Raw genomic sequence first — 21,772 nt, forward strand, 5'->3', positions numbered from 1 at the left:
ATGGTCATTCCAGACCCATATGGCACAGATTAAAGCAATTTCCAGCTTTCCACTAATTACTTCCGTATTTAACTCCCCAACCACTGGGCTATTTGGGTTCATCTCTATCATAACTTGTTTCAGTTCTTGCAGAACTTCTTGAGATATTTCAGCGGAATAATTTTGGCCAAAACCTAATTAGCACAACTTTTTATAACTGTCTATCTGTATACTACATTTTGATTAAATCCCTGAGTTACTTTTTAGGATGCAGCTCTTATCATGCATAACTATAGTATGGGCAAGCCTAACCTGGCAGCATTGTGAAGGCTATGCAAATCCTAATCACAGCATTACAACGCTGCCAGGTTAGGCTTGCCCGAACTGTAGTAGAGAAGCAATTGATTGTCATTTTCCCTTTAAACAGATCAGCATATAACTACTCCCCCCCCCCCGCTCGTATCTTTGCATCACATTTTAGATGTAGAAAACATACTTTACATGAAAATGTGATCATTTAAAATACATATTTCTTATTTATCATTTCTATGAGTGCCCTGGACATGTGTCGTCAAAAGCAGATTTCTATCTTACTTTTTTCGTTATAAAGTGTAGTGGGAGCTTTGATAGTCTCTAGTGGTTTTGATAATTTTTCTTTCATTTACTTCAGAAGTTAATGTTCTAATTTACATATAATTTTATGTATTTTACTAGGTTATTATCAGTCCTAATCATCCTTTCAAATTTGGACCTAATGTGTTTAGATTGATACTTGATTCAGTCTTGTTCCATGATTTTTCTCTTGAAAATCTTACATATATGTTGAAAGTAAGTAAAATTGTTATTATTGAAAAAATATTTGTGTAATCATTTCGTTTTTTATAAGATACAGAGGAGACAGATTATTTATTCTTTTATTGTAAGAAAGATGTTGCATCATTTGAAAGAATAGTTACTAATGCTGCTAGTTTTAGTGATATGCATAAAAGTATTTCTCTTGGATAGATGCTTTTACATGCATCACTTTTCTGTATTCATTCTCAAATAAATATAACAAAACCATATGTTTTGTAAATGACATTGTTGTAATACATTGAAGTTATACAAAATGCTTAATTGCTTTGATTACAAATCTATTTGTATGAAGGAGTTTAACTCTCATTTTAGCTATAAAAGAGCTGTTTATTAATTCAGAGAAAACATAAAATTTTAAAGAAAAGTTCTTTTTTTTAAATCTTAAATTTATACTTAGTTATTACAAAGTAAACTTAGTTATACTTTGTTTTATACTTTACTTAAAAGTATAAAACAAAGTTAAATCCATGGGTGCTTGAGTGTTTAGTTACGACCAGCAGCTATCTTGCAAAATAGTAACTTTATCAAAATGATTGTCTGATGTGTTCTTTATTTATTCATATTTGCTCCTTCGTTTTTTTATTTTTTTCTTTAAGGTTTATATTATAGGCATGATTTGATTCGCAATTATTAACTAATGAAAAATATGTTCTAAAGTAAAAATAAAATTTAATAGTATTTCATTGTATCAATGGAAATTAAAGAAACTTATATTTTGAACTCGGTTGATATGAAATGTTAATAATCCACGATTTGTTCGCATCTGCCGTTATTGGTAACAACCGTAAATGAGTAATACTGTGAAAAACGAAGGAATGCTTACCTATATTTAAAAATAATTACTACTAATACACACATTGTAATCTAACTATTAGTATATTCATAAAAAAAAATCCCTCATTTCTTATAAATGAATGTTTTTCGAAAATATTGAAAACGAAGATGATAATCGACAATCGCAGATCAGGTTGTAGTCCACAATGGAAGATGAAGTTTTTTCTCCAAGTAAATTGAAATGTCCACAGGTAAACAAATGTAGTTGCTTTATTTTCTAAGCAAAATATTTAATACTTTACACAATGGTACTTCTACTACCTAACAAAATGGGGTCATTCCCTGTCAACTCAACACACCCATTTTACCTCAACCCCTCAGATTTTGATAAAATTTGGCACACACATAGTGGGCACTAAGAATAACAAAAATACAAAATTTCAAATTTTTATCTTGAATATTTTTTTGTGTACGGCCTTGTAAAGTTTTCAAAAAATCGTGAAAAAATTACAAACAAGCAATCTTTAAATTGCTCTAAAAGCTGTCAAAATTGAGTTAGAGAGGTGGGACCGGTGTTATTTTGTAGCTTTTTTAATGCCCTTTTAAGAGATATGCAACACGTCCTATGTAGTAGTAAAAAAAGTTTTTTTTGGTGCAAATCAAATTTTTGATTTTGATTTTTTTCAAAAAGTACCACTTTTAAAATTTTCAAAAAAATTCTATAAATAGACAGTACTTTCATAAACTGCCGTGCAAAGTTTTATGGTGGGATGGTAATGGGATCTATGCCAAAAAAAAATTATTACTGACTCCTATTTTTCTTAAATACCAGATTTGGACCAAATAATAATTATTTTATTGTAGTAAAATATATTGTAGTAAATGCTTTCATGACAGATATGAATGTATTGTACTTTAAATTCTTCTTATAAAAATATTAGTAAAAATTAAGGCAAATAAAATACCAAAATTTAAAATTATATCAATTTATGCTGTATGAAGTACAATAAATATTTACAATAAAATTTTCATAAAAACAGTTTTGACCAAATAATAATAATTTTAATGTAGTGATATAAGATTTTATGAAAAATCCCTTGAGTAGGGGAAACTGGGAGGTTTGACCCACTTTTTACTAAGGTATTTTTTTTTTTTTTAAAGTTTGAATAAAAAAAATTCCTGGTTGATACTTTTTTTGAAAGGAAACACATCCAAGCAACTTTTTACATTGCTGTTATTTATTTAAGTTAAAAATTATTTTCTTTATTAAAGATTTTTCAAGAGTGTTCAAACTGGGTCAAACCTCCCCACTTGAGCGACGTTTGACACACCATAAGAGAGGTTTGACATAAAACTATATATACCCTATATATAATATACATTAAATTGTTTATGAAATAAACACTCTGTGCTCATAATAAATTCATAAAACCTATATTTCTAGGCTATATATAAACTGTGGTTTTGGGGCAAAACTGCTAGTTCTGTATAACATAATGATGTTTTAGAAATCTACAATACAAGTTGAACATACTTTTGTTGTTTGGTGAATACATGAATAGTTATCATTAGTCAACAGCTTTACAATAATTAACAGATTTTATAAGCCTTTACATTTATGAGTGATATAGAAGGGTGAGAATTATTTTAACTTCATTGAAAATTTTCACAGAACTAAAAATATTAATTTTAAACAAATAAGAAATCACTACTAACTTAAAAAAGGTTAAAGAAGTGAAATTGTTGAGTATAAATCATATTTTATGTAAAGAAGGAGGTCCATGTTCAGAAGTTCACTGTTTAAATTTTGAAAAAGCCAATTGGGTTTGGTCTATATCATTTTCTAGAAGAGCGTAAGTTCTTCCTGTTGGAGTAACAGGGTCCACTCTTGTTAGTATGTTCACAGCAGAGACCCACATTACATCTGAATGCCTGGGGTAGGAAAAATATTTGGTTGGTCCACTTGGATAAAGAAAAGCAATTTTAACTTCATCTTGTTCTTCGTTTTTTTCTAATACATAACAAGTCACCAATTGTTGTCATACACGGCAGTAACGTAGCCTCTTATATCTTCAAATGTAAGTTTCTCAGGAGATTTCGTTATCTCCTTTTCCCACACCTGAGTATCATTTGAAAAGTACTTCACTAATAATTTTGAACCACTTTTAGGGATGAACGAATGGAACTGCTGTGTACCTTTGATTGTTAAGGCTTCTTTAAATCGGGGCTGTAAAATCTTATCAGTTTCAATGTAATCTTTTTGTGTGGAAAAGGCAAAATGTACTTTTGGAACATTTTTGACTGCCCACTCAAAAAGATCTCTTGGTGTTTGGATCTGGTTTTCATATGGCCTCTGCAAACTTGCTCGAGCTGCCAGTCTCTTAATTGAACCGCCTACTCCATCACAAGGCCCTTTTCCATGCGCCGTGGCCGAAAAGTGCCACTCAGCTTCAATACCGAAATCTTTCTGATGAAGACAAAGGTTCAAAAAAATTTTCTTATTTTTGTATTGCGCGCCAGAACCGTCTGAAAAGTAATAGATTTTTTTTTGAAGCTTTTGGAACTTATTTGTTAAATAAGGAATGAGTTTCTTGAGAAAAGTGTAGACTGCGATTGTATTGTGTTCTAGGCAGTCAGAAATGACAACAAAGTTCAAGTGTTCAATTTTGCCGTTCTTAAAGTATATCACAAAGGGATGAATGGTGACCTGCTGACTAGTCCAGTGGTAGCTGTGAGCTTCATCCTGTAAAACTATGCTGTAATTTTCAGAAAAATCACATGTAATTACAAATTCTGACTCTCTGATGTTTTCTTTAATGTTGTTGAGGCTTAATGTTGCATGCTTGTTGCTTTGCAATAAAATCTTGTCGGACTAAAGAAGGCATGTTGCAGCAAAATAAATCTATAAATTTGTCTGAGGTTTTCTCAAACATCTCTAGGTTACAGCGATCGACTGACACCCATTGCCGAAACTGAGTTTTTTTCAAAAGAAGTTTCTAAAATTTTCCGTAAAGCAGTTTCTCCAGGGCAATACTCGCAGTTCCCCATGTTGCAATCTATTGTTGATGGGTTACAAAGCATCTTTGCAATACAATCCTTGTAGGTTTTCAAGTTACCATCTGTAAGTGAATTTAGCTTAGCATTTTCCATCATCAACTTTATGTTTTGATGAGTTGTGCACACACATACAGAGTGTGTGCCGCTCTGCCCAGCTAATATACAGTGTTTTGGTTTTAATTCCGCGAATTAAGAAAAACCAATTTTTATATTTGGGTGCTTATCTTTGAAATGATTATAAGCTTCTTTTAGATTACACAAAATAAGTCTTTTTGACATTTTTTTTCTTGCCTCCATCTGGCAGAGTAACTGTTACACAATCTTTCATTCCTGGCATCGCCCGGCTAATTTCATCGTTTTCGTAAAAAGAATGCACAGTTTCGACTGTTTCTGTTGATAAACACTTCCCTGGCTTTGGATTAGGACCTTCCATAAACCCTTTTTCTTTCAAAATTTGTTTTGACTGTCGAACTAAGTAGTTTGGAGCATTAAACTCATGCATTATCTTCCTAACACTCCATTTCTCGGGTAAACATGTGAGAATCATAATTTTTTTTGATCTATTTGTACAATTCAAAAAGTTGGTTTTCAGATTTTGAAGAACCGATTGGTCAATTTCAGTATCATTATCTGATGAAGAATTTTCAGCAGCAACAAAGAGTTTACGTTTCATAGATGAGGAGATTTTTTTTACTTTAGTCGAAGCACACTGCTTGGAAGTTATTTTCTTCTTATCAATCGGGGACACACCTAATTCTTGAAGTGAAGTATTTAGTGTCTGAACAATCACTGAACTTGTTGCAAAGTCTGGATCTTCGTCTGGAACATTCACCTCCAACTCAGGAGAATCTTCATTTTCAGAATTATTTTCACTAATGGGCACTATTTTTAACTTAGTTAGATCTTTTCTACACTGATCACAAATCATGGAGCCATCAAGTATTTGTGGAAATGAACCTGTCATCCAAGATGTGACATTTCTCAGTTTTTTTCTATCTCGAACACGATAATTTGTTTTCTTCAATGGATTACAACACTGAACTCTTACCACAGTACTGCATTTTTCACTAGTTTCCATATTTTCTAAAAAATTCTTAAAACTTGCCTTTTAACTACAAGTTTTAATCATAGATTAAATTCGCTAACACATGAGAAATACTGAAGTTCAAAGTAATAATTCTTTTATGTGAGGTATCACAACTATTTTACATTATGGAATGGATAACTTAAGACAGTAATAAAATTTAAAACACTACTTGTTAGCAAGGTCTCTAGTCACTGAATGAATGCTTGTGGAGAGTCTGGCTTGAGCAAGTTAGAAGAAATACCAGACTGCCACATGGGGGGCCATGTGGCAGACTGGTGTTTGTTTTAACTTGCACAGAAAGGTACCAACTTGCTAGATCTGCAGATACTGGATCAAGTGAATGGAAGGGAAAAGTTTTTTTTTAATAATACTTGCTTATCAAACTATTTAGCCACAACAATATTAATTGTAAATTTATCAACTTTTCATACAGCATAAATTGATATAATTTTATTTAAATTTTGGTGTTTTATTTGCCTTAATTTTTACAAATATTTTTATAAGAAGAATTTAAAGTACAATGCATTCATATTTGTCATGAAAGCATTTACTACAAAATATTTTGCTACAATAAAATAATTATTATGTCAAAATTTGATATTTATGAAAAATAGGAGTCAGTAGTAATTTTTTTTTTTGACATAGTTCCCATTATCATCCCATCATAAAACTTTGCATGGCAGTTTATGAAAGTACTGTCTATTTATAGAATTTTTTTGAAAATTTTAAAAGTGGTACTTTTTGAAAAAAATCAAAATCAAAAATTTGATTTGCACCAAAAAAAACTTTTTTACTACTACATAGGACATGTTGCATATCTCTTAAAAGAGCATTAAAAAAGCTACAAAATAACAACGGTCCCACCTCTCTAACTCAATTTTGACAGCTTTTAGAGCAATTTGAAAATTGCTTGTTTGTAGTTTTTTCACGATTTTTTGAAAACTTTACAAGGCCGTACACAAAAAACTATTCAAGATAAAAATTTGAAATTTTGTATTTTTGTTATTCTTAGTGCCCACTATATGTGTGCAAAATTTTATCAAAATCTGAGGGGGTGAGGTAAAATTTTAATTAAAAGTGTGTTGATTTGACACGGAATGACCCAATGATGAATAACTTCTAAAAAAGAAAATTACAGTATTCAACCTCGAACATTTTTAGTAAAGAGGTCAGAAATATTGGTTCGTCTTAGCCGATACTTTCAATTTAATGTACGTATTATAAGAGAAATTTTTAATTTAAATAGATAGCAAACAAAACTTAACAAACAAAATGTTCGTTTTAGCCATGATTTTGTATTAAATGGGATCATATTAAGAGTTCATTTGTATATACATTTTGTTTTTCTGCAATACTTTCCTCTTCTAATATATTTGGTATAATTTGGTATATTTTCAACACATAACCATCATTTTCTAAAATTTTTATTTTAACTTTTATGTTTTGAATGTATTACATATATTCCACCAATATTCATATGTGGGTTTTATTGCTTATATTTAGTTTTCCATGCTTGAACATTACATGAATTGTAAAGGAAGTTTGCTTTGTTGTTATGAAAATGAGTTTTCAAATCAAGTGCAAAATCTAAGAACGGATGAACTTTCTTATCTTAAGATGCTGCCTTCATTTCAAAAGTAAGACTTTCATTGCCTTTCTGATTATGGTTTAAATAGCGTGTTTATTTGGCTAATAGCACTTCATCAAAAATATAAATGTAATTTTAATTTAGGTTTTTGAAAGAAAATCCAAAGCACCTTGCAGCTAGTGAAAATACATCTAGTTTGAAGGTTAGTAATATTTAATTTTGAACTAATAATTATCATCAATTGTGCACCACAGAAATTGCTACTATTATTGTCATCAATGTCATTTGTTATCTTTTTAGAAAATTCTGCTTGATCTTGGCAGAGAACTTTTCCTGGAGCAAAAAGTGACAATGGTTTTATTACAAATTCTGAATTGTACGACTAGTGATTTACCTCGATATCCTTTAGGGAAAAAGGTAACAATCTATCATTCATTAATCTTTCAAGGATTCAATGCTTGATAACTTTTATTTTGATATACAGCGGAACCTTGGCAACTTGACACCTCTAGGGAATGTGAAATCAGGTCGACTTAAAAGGGTATCAACGTACCAAGATTCCATAATTTCAATTCCTAAAGAGTTTTCTTTATCACCTATTACTAGTGTTTACAATTAACGTTATAATAATCAATTCCAGTAAATGAATTTTCTTTTTGAGCAATCGCAAATTGCTTATTATCCTTACTTGACCGTAAGTTGTTGACATTGGTCTGGTTTTTCAGATTACCATGATGAGGAGAACCAGTCACAGTTCGGAATTGCCTTGAATTTCCCCTTAGGCGCTAATGTTAAGTTTTTTTGAACTGTTCAAAATTGAACAAAAAATAGTTCAAATGAAAAAGTGAAATATGGGAATGAGGTGTCCTCGCCGAGATCTTTCAAACAAAAAAAAGTTTGTTCAAATCGGACAATTCATTCAAGAGTTATTAGGGGGGGGGGGACAGACAGACAGACCGACAGACATTTTTTCCCATCTCAATACCCTACTTTCCAATTTTTAATTTTTCGATATTTATTTAATTATTTTATTTATTTTTGACTTTTTTTTGTTTTTCGCGATATTTTAAAGATGCATTAAGCCTTCTTTCATGCTTTTTTCTTCTTTTTCTGACTTTTACTGGGAAAGTAGGCTAAAAATAGGATTCATTGTACCAAATCACATTATTTTACTAAACTGTTACTATTACTCCTTTGTTTTCATTATTACTGTAGGTAGTAATATTAGTACAGTCGACGCTCGATATAACAACCATCTCCGTGCCAGAGAAAAAGGTCTTTATAATGAGTGGTCGTTATAAGAGGTATAAATTAAAAAAATGTACACCGTCATCATGCATGCCCAAGTAAATGCCCAAATGTTTTTTATCATAGGAATTTTAAGAAAAGTAGTGTGCAAAATATTATGACATAATATTAAACAAGTTTTAAAGTAGAAAATATAGGGAGGAAAATGTTACACACTTTCAGATCTGCTACTACTACTACTACCACAACAATTTCTGAAGATAAAACCAGAAACAGAGGTCTGCCTTTTTAGCAGACGTGATTTTTGCAAAACATTATTTTCTGTTTCAGATATAGGTGATAAATTGTGTTTCTCTTGCTTTCCAAAGAAACATTTAAAAGTCCCTCGAGAACCCCAAACTTTAAAAATACTAGATTCAAACACCAAACTACCAATACATCTGTCAAATTCCTTTTCTTAGGAATGTGGAAATTTCTCGATTTTTCCTCCCATTATTTTTTCTGTGCTAGCTGTGGTGAATGGTAATCCCCCCCCCCTCTTAAAGTTGGATTTGACACTGAAAACTTCAGGCAGGTGTCCGTAAACAATAATCAATGTCATTTTAAGCTACAAATTTGTTTTATTGGAAAGAACACAAGAAATAGCGTCCACTCATTCGGTCGCTGTATTGGATTAGACGATACAGAACGGTCGCTATAACGAAAGCAAATTAACATAGAGTTTATAGGAACAAAGTTGGGACTTCTACCACTGGTCATTATAATGGGACGGTCTTTATAATGTGTGGTCGTTATAATGAGCGTCGACTGTATTACTGTACGAAAGATAATGTTTTTGATCATTTACTTTTTCTCATCTATTTATTTTTCATTTTTAGTTTCGTGAACTTTATGGTTTTTCCCTAAAGAAGAAAATATTTAGTACTGAAGCTTTTTCTGAGGCAAAAAGACATTTAAAGTTAGAAACATTTTCTCAATCGATTTATAATTATTGACTATTCTGAATTTTAGGTTGTGCTTAACTGTATGCTCTTAACTTTCTAGGTTGCAGTCAAAAGATAATTTAATTGAAAAGTTCAGATCGTGCTTAAGCATTTTAAATGATCATTCTTCATTAATACCCCATTCTGATGTTCTGCAGAAAATGCATACTGTTTTAAAAGAATCTCATAAAGCATTCTTAAATTTAACTTCAGGTAGGAATAATTTCATCACTTAATCAAAAATTTTCCATCTATATGTTCTCTTGCTTTACTGCTATAAAATATTAAAGCATTACTTTTGTATCCACAGCTGATTTTGAAAAAAAATTTGATTCTGTTGTCAAGCAAGAAGGTGATAAACCATCTAGCCGTTATGAATTGATGGAGGTAATTTTTTTGTGTAATATCTGCTCCCTTTATGATTATTTTCCAGTCTTATTTACCTTATCTTTTAATAACTTCAGTTTATAATTAATTGTGACATTTTATAATGTCACAATTATAATTGTGAGTTATAAACTGAATATTGCACATTACACTTTTTTGCACTGTTCAAAAAAAAAAAGTGGTATTTCTCTGCAATCGAATAATAGTTACCTACTTATTTTTTAAATGGATTTTGACTCTAGTTGATTTTTAAGCTTCAAGTATTTATTTTTGTTTGGGTATGAAGTGCAATAATTTATATGATGAAGAAAAATTTACTTTTATACAGCAAAACCCCTCTAATACGGACACTAACAAGACAAATTTTTTGGTCCACAATAGAGGGTGTCCGCAGGACAGGGGTTTAATAACTTAATTTGCTTTAGAATCGAGGACTCAAATATTGTCCGTATAGGAGGGGTGTCCATTAGGAGGGGCTTTACTGTAGTTAACTATGATATATTGTATGATAAAAAAGTTTTAAACATTTGAAAGAAAGAAAATGTGTTGTAGAAGTTATGGAGGTGTATAACAAGATTTATATTAAAGTATAAAATTGTTCTAAATAATATTAGACTTGTTTGCACAGTTTTAAAAAAAAGAAAATATACACTTATTTTGAGTTTCTATAGCTGAGATATTCTGAAAGAAAAGTATACACATTAATAGATTAAATATTGTCTGATTTAAAAGGTTTGCATTTAATTATGCTAACACCTGAAAAGCATGACTCCTTTGTTAAATTATCCTGGTGCAGTTCCAATGTGCCAATGTTATATTGGAGAGTAGCTATCTGCTTTTTAAAAAATCAAAATGAGTAAAGGCCCTCGGTGTGGTCCTTGGGCCTGTATACAATGCCTTAATGTTGCTATCATACAGTGTTTATGACTGTATTTCATTATGTTTTTAAGGTATTGTGACTCTAGGTGAGTGTAATCATGACTCTCAGTACAACAGTTGAAGTAAATTCTGATTTCAGTTTGAATTATGAGAGTATATTACTTCTAAGCATGATAGCTCTTAAGGCTAAAAGTTGATTTGCAAGTTTTAGCCGAAAATTTTTCCAGAAGTAACTGATCTACTATAGACCAAAAAGTAATTTTTATGACATTTCTTTAATTTGTACATCAGTTCAATATTTATCATTCACTTTCTTGCATTTTGTCAATATTTAAAACAATTTGAAACTAAAGGATTCATCAATTCAAGTTCATGAACATCATTCCTTTAATATGTATTAAACATGTTTCTCTAAATTCTAACTATTTGAAAAAAAAAAGTTAAATATTGCTACAGTGGATCCCCGATTTTACATTGTCAGTTTCATACGTTATTCTGCTTCTGACGCCATTCTCTGTTGGTCCAGGAGAATTGCTATACTAGTAATTTTAAAATATTCTGGATTTTACGTTACACTTTTTCAGAAAATCCATTTAATATATTTTTTTTATAAAAAAAAAAAACGAAACAATATTCTCTGTGAGACTCACAAAATCTTTTTTAGAGTTCTTTTTTTCAAGATAAATTTGTTTTAGGTGTTTATAGAGGATATGAAATTCTTTTTTTCCGTCTTATTGCTGTTTTTTCTGCGAGTTGTAGGCCAAAATTTTTTCCCTCATTCGTCGGATCACCCGATTGTTTCTTTGCAACATATAAAAACCATTTTTGCTTCAAAATACAAGCATTTAATTACTTTCAAAACTCTGGTTAGTAAAGAAATCAATCAAAAGACTTTTAAGGCTGATTGCAACCTCTAGATATTGAAAACATTATCAAGTAAAAAATCACCCGTCTAGCTATGACAGGTGAAAATTGCTTCTACAAAATTACAAAGCAATTAATTTCAAATGAAATTTTTTTCGTTCTCCTAAAATTATGAAGCAATTGCCTGTTTAATGATATTTCGATTTTTGAAATTGTAACCCCAACTCCAGTGGATTAACCATAAACTGCAGTAGATAGCAATCCTTGTTGACCACTTTTTCGTTTTCCTAAAATTACTGTCTTACCAGTAAAACAGTTAAGTTACCGGATCTATTCAGCCTTGTCAAAATAAAGCATTTCCTTGCAGGTCAAACATTGCCAGAAATTATTATCAAATTCTCCTGCTATGGCACAAGTTTCATTGTTGGTAACGTCTGCGTTACTCAATCAGTGAATTGGCTGTTATATGAGAATGCCTTGCTATTTAAGGCAGAAATCATTCATGCTCTGCTTTGATTAACTGTTATATTATGAAGCATGAAATTGATTAAAAAACTATAGTGTAACAACAGTGTTGATTTACTCCTAATCTTGAACTTTGTTCTTATTTATTTAGATATATTTTTATTTTTTAGAAAATGAGATCCAGCATTAAGCTTAAAAAATCTAAGTTTGATGCGTTACGAGATGATGTCATAGAAACCTTTTTGAATCATTTTGAGTAAGTTTTCTTCCTTGTACTGTATTTTGATATTTCTTTTATTTATATATTTATTGAGGTTTCATTTAAAGTGTTTCTATTCTACATTCAAAACAATCCTTTTTCTTGCATAAACTCTTGTAATGTAAACATATTAACTAGATATGGAGAAAGCTTGCAATATTAACGTGACGAAACGATTAAAATTTATTCATTTATTTTGCCCGGAATACATTTTATTTCTCTTTTTATACACTAGATGGCAGCACTAGTCAATTTTAAACGTACTTGCGGATTTTAAATGTAATTGCAGAGATGCAGGAAGGAATTTTGGTACCACTGTCCAGATTGTGACATGGGCCTCTATCTCAAGCTTTGAAATTTACCACACAAGAAAAATTTACTTATCTTCACTTATATTATACAAAAGATTGATAAAATTCTTTTTTAATGTTTAAGAGACGTATTTCTTAAATTTTCGCTGCTTGCTTCGGCTTGCTTGTTGACTTTTCATAAAATTTTAATCTTTTTTTAAATTTCAATATAAAAAAAATTTTGAAAATGAAAAATTGAATGCACATGTTGTTCACACAATTTTTGTATATAATTTTCTTCAATAAAAAAAATAGACACTTTTATGACCGTTTTCTTGAAAATTATTCGATTGTTAAGGGGAATAGTGTAAATTGCAGAAGTATTTTTTAAAAATAAAAGGGCGAGGTGATGGAATATGAATTAATGTCTGAATAATAATGAAATCTGTTAAGTTTGCGATCTAATTCTTTTACAGTATTGAATATGAAGTTAGTGTTCATTGCAGATAGAGTACTGTAAATGAAATGGCTTTAAATGCTTTGTTCTGACTTGTTGTGCTATTTGTGTTTAATTTGGTTTTATTGATTTTATTTGTACCACATCCAATCCTTGATTTTTTGCCATGTAGAATTCTTAAAAGTCCATGAAAGAATGATTCTTACTCTGAAAATAGTGTACTCACCCTATGATATTTATCTCAACCATTTGTTTGTTACTGAATTTTCTCTTTATTTTGGCATGTTAATAATGCTATGAAGGGTAAAACCAAAACAACCACTGGTACTAGAGGTCTAATGCTGACAATGCTTTTTGAAAGTTAGGAGAATATTGAGATTTTTTTTAATCTGATTAAAATTATTCTTTAGATACATCCGTCCTCCTACTGAGTACCCACTGCATGAATTATTCTATTTTGATGATGATAAATTACTGAAGGAAACTCTGATGATTGTTCCCCGAGAGAAAGTAATTGATGCCCTTGACAACCCTCATAAGTATTTTAAGGTAAGTTGATATTATGTTCCTGGGGTACAAAACACCACTTAGCGATAAATAACATTCATCAATTTTACAAGAATTGGCTATGAGAGAAGCACCTTAAGTGATATTGCCTGACCAATATCAATCTACCCATCAACAGCAGTAATTATTATGAACTAGAATTGCATTTTTAGGACCTGAAGTCTAAAAATTCCAGAAGAAAGTCCCCAAATCTCCCTTCAGTTAGTATCCTTGAAGATCATCTGAAATTGCATTTTTGAAACTTCATTTTTATAAAATTATGGAGGAAAGTCAGTGAACCCCATTCCTTCCCCTATTATTACCAAAGATAAAATTACCTAATACAATAGGGTTTAAGACTTCAATTTTGAAAAATGTCTGGAGGAAAGGCACCAAACCTCTCCTCCCCAACAACACCAATGATAATAATCAAAAATTGTGTTTTTAGAACTTCATTTTCGAAAAAGTTCCAACAGAGAGTAGATCCCAATCTCATTTACCCCCCCCCCCCCCACGAGGTCGTAAAAGGCTGCCTACAATTGTGTTTTAGGCCTTAAATTCCGAAACATTTCCGGGAACCCTAACAGCATCAAAGATCGATATTTAATAAACTTATTAATTTCTTAACGATAAAATTGCATTTTTTTACCTACAGTATCGAAAAATTGGGCAATGAGAATGGTCGCATGAATTCTTTGGACAGACCGGTCCTGCATGTAAGGGCTATCGAGTGGGATTCTGCTTTAACAAAACCAAGCTGTCTGTCATTTTGTGAACTTGTTTGATAGGCATTACTTCAGACTGCATCATGAAACTTACCTTTCAGGATGCTTACCCCCATTTTTGCTTTTGTTCGGAAAACAAAAAATGCCAACCGTTTGTTGCAAAAGCAAAGCATGTTTTTCTATTGGACCAACCTCAAAGGTCATTCTTCCCATTAATTCTAAGTTAAATTTTGAATTTCAATTTTTGTGTTACCAAGGGTTCTCTGTTCATTTTGATTTTTGTACTTCAGAACATGAAAGTAAAGTTCAGCGTCGTAAACTACCTACCTTAGTGCTTTTTTAACCGACTTCGAAAAAGGAGGTTAAGATTTCGTCATATGGCTTTTTATGTATGTTTTCGGATTATTCCAAGACTACTAGACCGATTTGAAAAATTCTTTTTTTGTTTGAAATGGTATACTTCCCAGATGGTCCCATGGTAATTTGGTCTGGATCTGATAAGTTGTCCTGGAGAAATCCAAGAAGCTTTGAATTTCACACGTTGTGGATACTTAATCCAGCGTACGTCAATGGGCAGAATACATCACAGGTCATGTGGATTTTCCGTGACCGGTGTATTTTCACAGCAAAGGTTTTGCCTTTGTCTTGAACGAGAATTCTCGCGGCTTAGGGATGATTAATTTTCGCCGCTTGTTAATTTTTACTTATAGGTGTTACCAATGTTTTACTACGTAGCAAAGTAGTAAATTAAATATATTTTACTACTTTAATAGCTGAATCAATTACCTGAATATTATTTTTAACTAAAATAACTTAATTTATTCACTTTTTTTTTTTTTTTGATAAATAAGTTTTTAAACATATTTATTTATCCAAGCGGAATTGAATACAGAACACCCCTCACCCGATGATTTAACTTATATAATAATATGTTGTGACTGATGTCTGATTTCTCAAGTTTGACCAGTATTCTTGATTTACTATTTCACAATGCCACCAGTTTAATTTAAAATTAGGGTCATACTAATTAGCAGGGTTCAAAAAAAGGAGGAGGTTCTGAACTCGTCAGATTAGTTTCTTCTTTGTATAATGTTCTACAAATACTCGAAGACACCTGTATCCAGGGGTGTGCACAGGGAGGAGGGAAGAACACCTGTTGGTCTGGGACTGAGAATGAAGGGGGCCCAATATTTTTAAAACTACGGGTGAACTATAGGGGTAAACAATATGGAGAGGGGCCCGGAAAAGTAATTTGTGATGGGCCCCAAAATTTCTGTTCACGTCCCTGCCTTCATCGATGATTAGGAAATTTTTTTTTTTTTTAAATGGTATACTACCCCGGCGGTCTAATGGTAATCAAGTTCGGATTTGATGAAATTGAGGGAACTCTTCAGATATCATACTCAGATTTAAAGCAATTTGTACTTTATTAACATTGTATATCGTCTCACTTAGTGAACCGTTTTTTATGATTTTTTTTTGTATAGTGGAAAGGGAGTGGTCTAACTTTTTACTCCAAGGTTCCAAATCTTTGATTTACCCTATTTGTTCTTTAGAGAAAAGTTATGGGTAAAAAACATAAAATTTTGTGTAATTTCCCTCACGAACCATTAAATATAAAATCCATTGTTAAAAAAATGCCATAAAACAAAGGTATGTGTTTTCTTTACCCATAGTTAAAGAAAGTACTAAAAAACATGATTAAGAGTAATAATAATGAAAATTTTGAATCAAGGATTTTCTGAAGCAAACATAAAATACATTCTAGTGGAATTTGTTATCTTCATCTATAATGGGGACATTTGAAGAACCATGGGACTTTCATCATGAGTTACATGACACGTATTCTTGTGAAACATAAATTGCAATTCAAAATTTAACAATTTACAATGTTACAATTTATAATTTACGATTTTACGATTTACAATCTACAGTTTATTTGTAGTTTGGGAAACCATAAACATTTAAATGGTTCTAACTAAATACTGAATACAGTCTATACTTTTCATCAGAAATGAGATGTATCAATTGTTGCATTTCTACTAATGCTAGTTCATCTTGAGGTTTAGTTAAAAGTTTAAAGGATTCGAAATCAGATCATGCTATTACTTCAAGTCTTTATTATGCTGAGAGCTACGTATACTCGTCCTTTCGCAAAGTTCTATTTTCCTAAATCTATTACAGCTTTATCCAGGGTTGTGTGATACGTATTGTTGTGAAATATAATTTACAATATTACAATTTTAAAATTTTGTTTACAATTTTAAACTTTAAGCGATTTTTGTTGTTTTTTTTAGTGACTCGTGCATTTGCTTTTGGAAAGCAAACTTTGATAAAGTAGAATAATAATGAAGACAAATTTTTTTGCACATAGTTGCGCATTTGAAAGAGCCTTTCTTCACAGTTGTCGAAAGTCTCCGAGACGCTGTGTTCTATTTATTTTTTTATCGTGCTCATCTTAGTTGTTTTCAGACTCATGTGCTCAACGTTTTCTTACTCGACATGCGCGTAAGAAAGGCCTCAACGTCATGTACCACATACTCGAACCTATGAACTTATTTTATATTTACCTCACTAAAAAGCAAAAAATAAATTACTTTTAAATTAAAAAAACCCGCTTTCAATGAACACCAAGGTACTAAAAAGCAAAAAATAACCGATTATACTTACATACTATTTCCTACCCAAAATTAGAAATGAAATTTATTTTACAATTCCAGTACAAAGTCAACTAAACTAAACACTAAATTATAAAATAAACACTGATTTTAATTACTATACGATGAATTATTTTATATACCTGACTAATTATATACGATCTCTTAATTTTTAATAACCTTTTGAAGTCGGGGCCTCCTATGAACTACTACTTAACGTAACTGAGTAGGTTTAGTTTTAAAGACTAATTTCGTGTTTAGTTAAATTAGTGTGTGGGTTGTCAGTTACGTTAGGTAGTAGTTTATAGGAGACCCCGACTTCAAAAACCTCTTAAAAATTAAGAGATTGTATATAATTAGTTAGGTATTTAAAATAATTCATCGTATAGTAATTAAAATCTGTGTTTGTTTTATAATTGGGTGTTTAGTTTAGTTGATTTTTGTACTGGAATTGTAAAATAAATTTAATCTCTAATTTTGGGTAGGAACTAGTATGTAAGTGTCATCGGTTATTTTTTGCTTTTTAGTTCCTTGGTGTTTTTTGAAGGCTTTTTTTTAAAGTAATTTTTTAAACAGCAATTTTCTCCTCTAATTAATTAATGGTTATCTTAACTAAGTTTATTTAATTTGAAATTACAAGTATCTATACACTGTAATGACATGGTTTTGCAATGAATATTGGTCTATGAAAGGGGTTCGCCGGCTAAAAAGTTTGAGAATCCCTGACATAGAGATTACTCTACCCTGTGGACCCCTTGTAGCATAGTTTTCCTCTGGTATTGACTGCATTTTATTAACAATTTTGTTTACATCATATTTTGGTTTAGACCTGAAAATTTACATTTATAACTAGTAGCTGATGGCTGGTAGCCACTTTTACTTTAGTACGCACTTTATCTCAGACTTTTTTAAAATGAAAACATTGGCATATGAGACCTAACTGCAATGTTGTACATGTGAGTATTTATAAAAAAAAAAAATAGATTAATGTAGCTTTAATCATCAATTTTTGTTTAAAAAAATTTAAATGTACATAGTTTTTTTAAACTTTTTGACAACATGGAATAGCATGTGAGAACTTGGAATTGTTTATGCATCACAAGCCAAGTGTGATGTAATGAATATGAATTGTTAAAGAAAAAATCAATGAAGTAATGATTTTCTTTGCCCTGTTGGGTTTTCTAGGTGCTAATTGCATATTTTATTAAGTCGCTTTAGTAAAACCTTTAGCTGCCAGGTGATGATTGGAGAGTGATTATTTTTAGGTATACAGTCGACTCCCAGTACAACATGATTTGACTTACACAAACTCTCTATAACGCTTGTTTTTCACGAGTAAAGAATTTAAGAACTAAAGCGAATTCCTCGCCTTCAGCACGAAAATTTTTGGCATAGAATTGCAAGGCTTAAGTAATTATTGGCCTACTAAATATTGGTTTCGTGAAATTTTTTTTTACTCCCAACTTGACTTTCGAGAGGTTGAAAAAGTAAATATCTTGTCAAGGAAGTGAAACTGTTTTAAGTTATTACACGCTTCTACAAGATTGCTATCAGCAAAATTATATGAATATTCATTTTAACATTTAGTTAGAGGTTGTATATTTTCCATAAACTAAAATTTAATTTAATGTTTAAAATGCATTAATTAGCTATATTTTAATATTGCAGATGCATAATCTAATGTTATATTACGTCAATTAATTTGTCTTGGTTTTATTAAATGCTTCACGAAAAGTTTTACTGATATCTGTTTTGAAAAGTTGGCAAGTCTGAATATAGAAAGTTGGGTAGGAGCTTGCAGTGGAGTGAGTCTCTTCATTAGTGCAAAAGCATCCGGGATTGAAAATATCATGATATATTCGAAAATATTGGATATTTGGATATTTATCCAATTTTTTCAATCAGGCATAAACTAGTCTTCAGAATAGTAAATGCATCCTCAAATCACTCTTTATTTTCTTACATTATTATTACAATATCTACACTTAAAATTAAGGTTTCTTTCATTATTTGTAATCTAATATTCCATTTTACCTTTCTATCAATTTAATGTAGTTAATTTAGCATTAACCATTTTACTCATTTTTCTTCTTTCAACTACTTTTTCATGGTTATATAATTTAGAAATAAAAAATATGCATTAGTCGGTACACAGTCATAAGACATTTTCTTTTTTTTTCTGACCAATGTTTAATAATTAATTAGGCACTTTTAATATGAATTAAAATTGTTAATTTACCAATAATTTTATGATTATAAAGTAAAAAAGAATATTATATTACTTTGTTAAAGTAATGATGTATTAGTACATCATAAAAATATAGTATATAACTTTTTGGTTATTTTTAGTAATAAATGAACAATATTACAAGGTTAATATAATTTTTATAATGGAAATACTGTAGTTGAAAAAATAAATATCAAACATATGAAAATATAATATTTTTAAAATAAATGTTTGATATATATCGTGATATATATCAACTGATATATATTGGCAAATCCTGAAGAGCGTTCATCAGACATCAAAGTCCCGAGTGAATTTCGACTTTGCTGTTGTGTTGAACGCTTTTGCACTCTGCTGATGAAATGAAGGAATTTTGGTATCAAAGGAGTTCCATTTTATGCCATTGTTGCATTTATACATATACATCTGGAGCGTTTTAATTTTTTCCCCTTTTCTATTTTTAGTGCCAATGTTGTCGGTCTGATTTGGAAGATGAAATCAGAAAAAGTTTCCCAGATATTTCTGTGCTGTACAAGTTATACAAGACATCTGGAAAAATGATTAACTTAACAGACTGGCTTGAAGTAATGCATGTTTCAATTCAAGTTGCTTTTCTGTTTTATTCATTAGTCTTGTTTGACAATGAAAATCTCTCTCTCCCCCCCCCCCCCCCCACCCACTCCTTTACTCCTTTCTTCTTAAGATGATTTTCTTTTATTAATGCATCTTATCCTTTTTAGTTCTTATAATTTTTTAATGTTATTCTTAAAGCAATTTCTTTTTTCATACTATAAATTATTTCAGTGGAAATTTGAAAGTTAATCAAATGTATTTATCACATGCTGTGTTTTTGCTAATGCTTTTTTTTTCTTTAATGCTCATCATTTTTAAATGTAAATGAGGATTCAACATCTTAAAGAATTGTAAGTTGCTTTGATATCTTTCTCTGAAACATTCATTCAATCATTTATTTATTCAAAGTAGTTACGCTTACTTATTAAAGTATAATACATATGTTTGCATAGTGCTACGTTTAATGCCATTACTTTATCACTAAAAAGTTTTTACGTTTAGAATCATATAAACAGGTTCCTTGTTTAAAAAATAAAAAGTATAAGAAATGAAAGCCTCATGTTGTCGTATTTTGAAGCATTCTGTTAATACTAAAAATAGTTTAAGCTGCTATTTTCTTCTTTGATTCAAAATTAGTATGATCTAAATTTTTTATTCTATTGATAGCAATTCAAATCTCTGAAAATATGTGATGGAAAAGAAAATATGAGATCTCCTCGAAAAGGGCAGAAATTTTCGAAGGCCAAAGCAAAAAATGATGCAGAGCTTAAGTATCCTTTGATGCTTTTTTATATTTTCATATTTATTTTGATAATATTACTAGTTTAGTTTAGAGCTAATATTAATTTCATTTTTTATTTACAACATTTGGTAACATAGAACCATTGCAGATTTTGCATTTATCAATACATAAAGTAAAATGCATATTTAAAGTAAATTTGAAATAAAATTAATTTGTACTTGCAATCTGTTATCCTTTGTAAAATTTAACTGTTCAGAAACTGATTTGTATTTTATTATTATAATAATTAAAAACGAAGTGAAATTTTAGATTCCTTAACTTTTTAGCCTCCGATTTTTGCTTGCTGCATCTGAGCTGCAATTACTTGGATTCATCAAAGTTACAAAAAGAAAAACTGATCATGTTATTAAACTGACATTTAATTAGGTATATGCTTTAATCACAAAACAGAGCGGTTATGTATGTTGTTATACAGCATGTAAAAATTCATTCAACTTTATGTAAAATAAATTATTTTTAATACTTTCTTTAGTTATAAATTTGACTGTTTTGCCTTCACAAAGACTGTTGAAAAATGATTTTTAAAATCTTTCTTTCACCTAATTCATAAAATCGTCACCTCAGAGCAACAGTGAGACATCTATTTCCAACAATAACATTAAGATATCCTACTGTTGCTCTGAGGCAACGATATATGCTTGTTGTAGTTGAAAGGCAATTTTAATGGATATCAAGGACAAAAGATTACATAAGTAGCACATAAAAGGTATAATTTGTATCAAAAAGTGAAATCTTAAATTAAAAAAGGCAATTTTCCTTGCAGTAAATGATATTTAAAGTAGTGTAGTTATGTTTTTTTTTTCCTTTGAAAAGATATCAGGTTTTTGTAAAAAAAAAAAATAAATAAATAAATAAATAAAAAAAATAAAATTGCCAACAGTTTATTTCAAACTACTTCTCAAAATAGCTTCTGTGTTTGATGCATCAAGTTTTTAACTTGTAATGCCATTAGTTTAATTGTTTGTTTTAAAAATTTGATTGAAAGGTTTTTAAGAAAAAAAAAAATCTTTACATATATTGAAGCCTTTTATTTTTTGCTCAAAAATAGAACACAACAGTTTCAGTTTGTC

General features: G+C 30.3%; 1 protein-coding gene across 1 annotated transcript in view; it reads left to right on the forward strand.

Annotated features, from left to right (window-relative positions):
- LOC129221267 (origin recognition complex subunit 3-like) overlaps nt 1-21,169 on the forward strand; it is a 38,270-nt gene extending 17,101 nt beyond the window's left edge. Inside the window, exons 7-18 of the mRNA XM_054855723.1 lie at nt 694-807; nt 7,256-7,389; nt 7,485-7,542; nt 7,641-7,757; nt 9,467-9,546; nt 9,633-9,784; nt 9,882-9,958; nt 12,337-12,422; nt 13,583-13,721; nt 19,792-19,911; nt 20,567-20,670; nt 20,969-21,169. Coding sequence (XP_054711698.1) covers nt 694-807; nt 7,256-7,389; nt 7,485-7,542; nt 7,641-7,757; nt 9,467-9,546; nt 9,633-9,784; nt 9,882-9,958; nt 12,337-12,422; nt 13,583-13,721; nt 19,792-19,911; nt 20,567-20,670; nt 20,969-21,068 — 1,281 coding nt within the window. The 3' untranslated portion in view covers nt 21,069-21,169. The remainder of the gene's footprint in view (nt 1-693; nt 808-7,255; nt 7,390-7,484; nt 7,543-7,640; nt 7,758-9,466; nt 9,547-9,632; nt 9,785-9,881; nt 9,959-12,336; nt 12,423-13,582; nt 13,722-19,791; nt 19,912-20,566; nt 20,671-20,968) is intronic.
- Nucleotides 21,170-21,772: the final 603 nt, after the last annotated feature.

This window comes from Uloborus diversus, chromosome 4 (genome assembly GCF_026930045.1).
Source record: "Uloborus diversus isolate 005 chromosome 4, Udiv.v.3.1, whole genome shotgun sequence".
NCBI lineage: Eukaryota > Metazoa > Arthropoda > Arachnida > Araneae > Uloboridae > Uloborus > Uloborus diversus.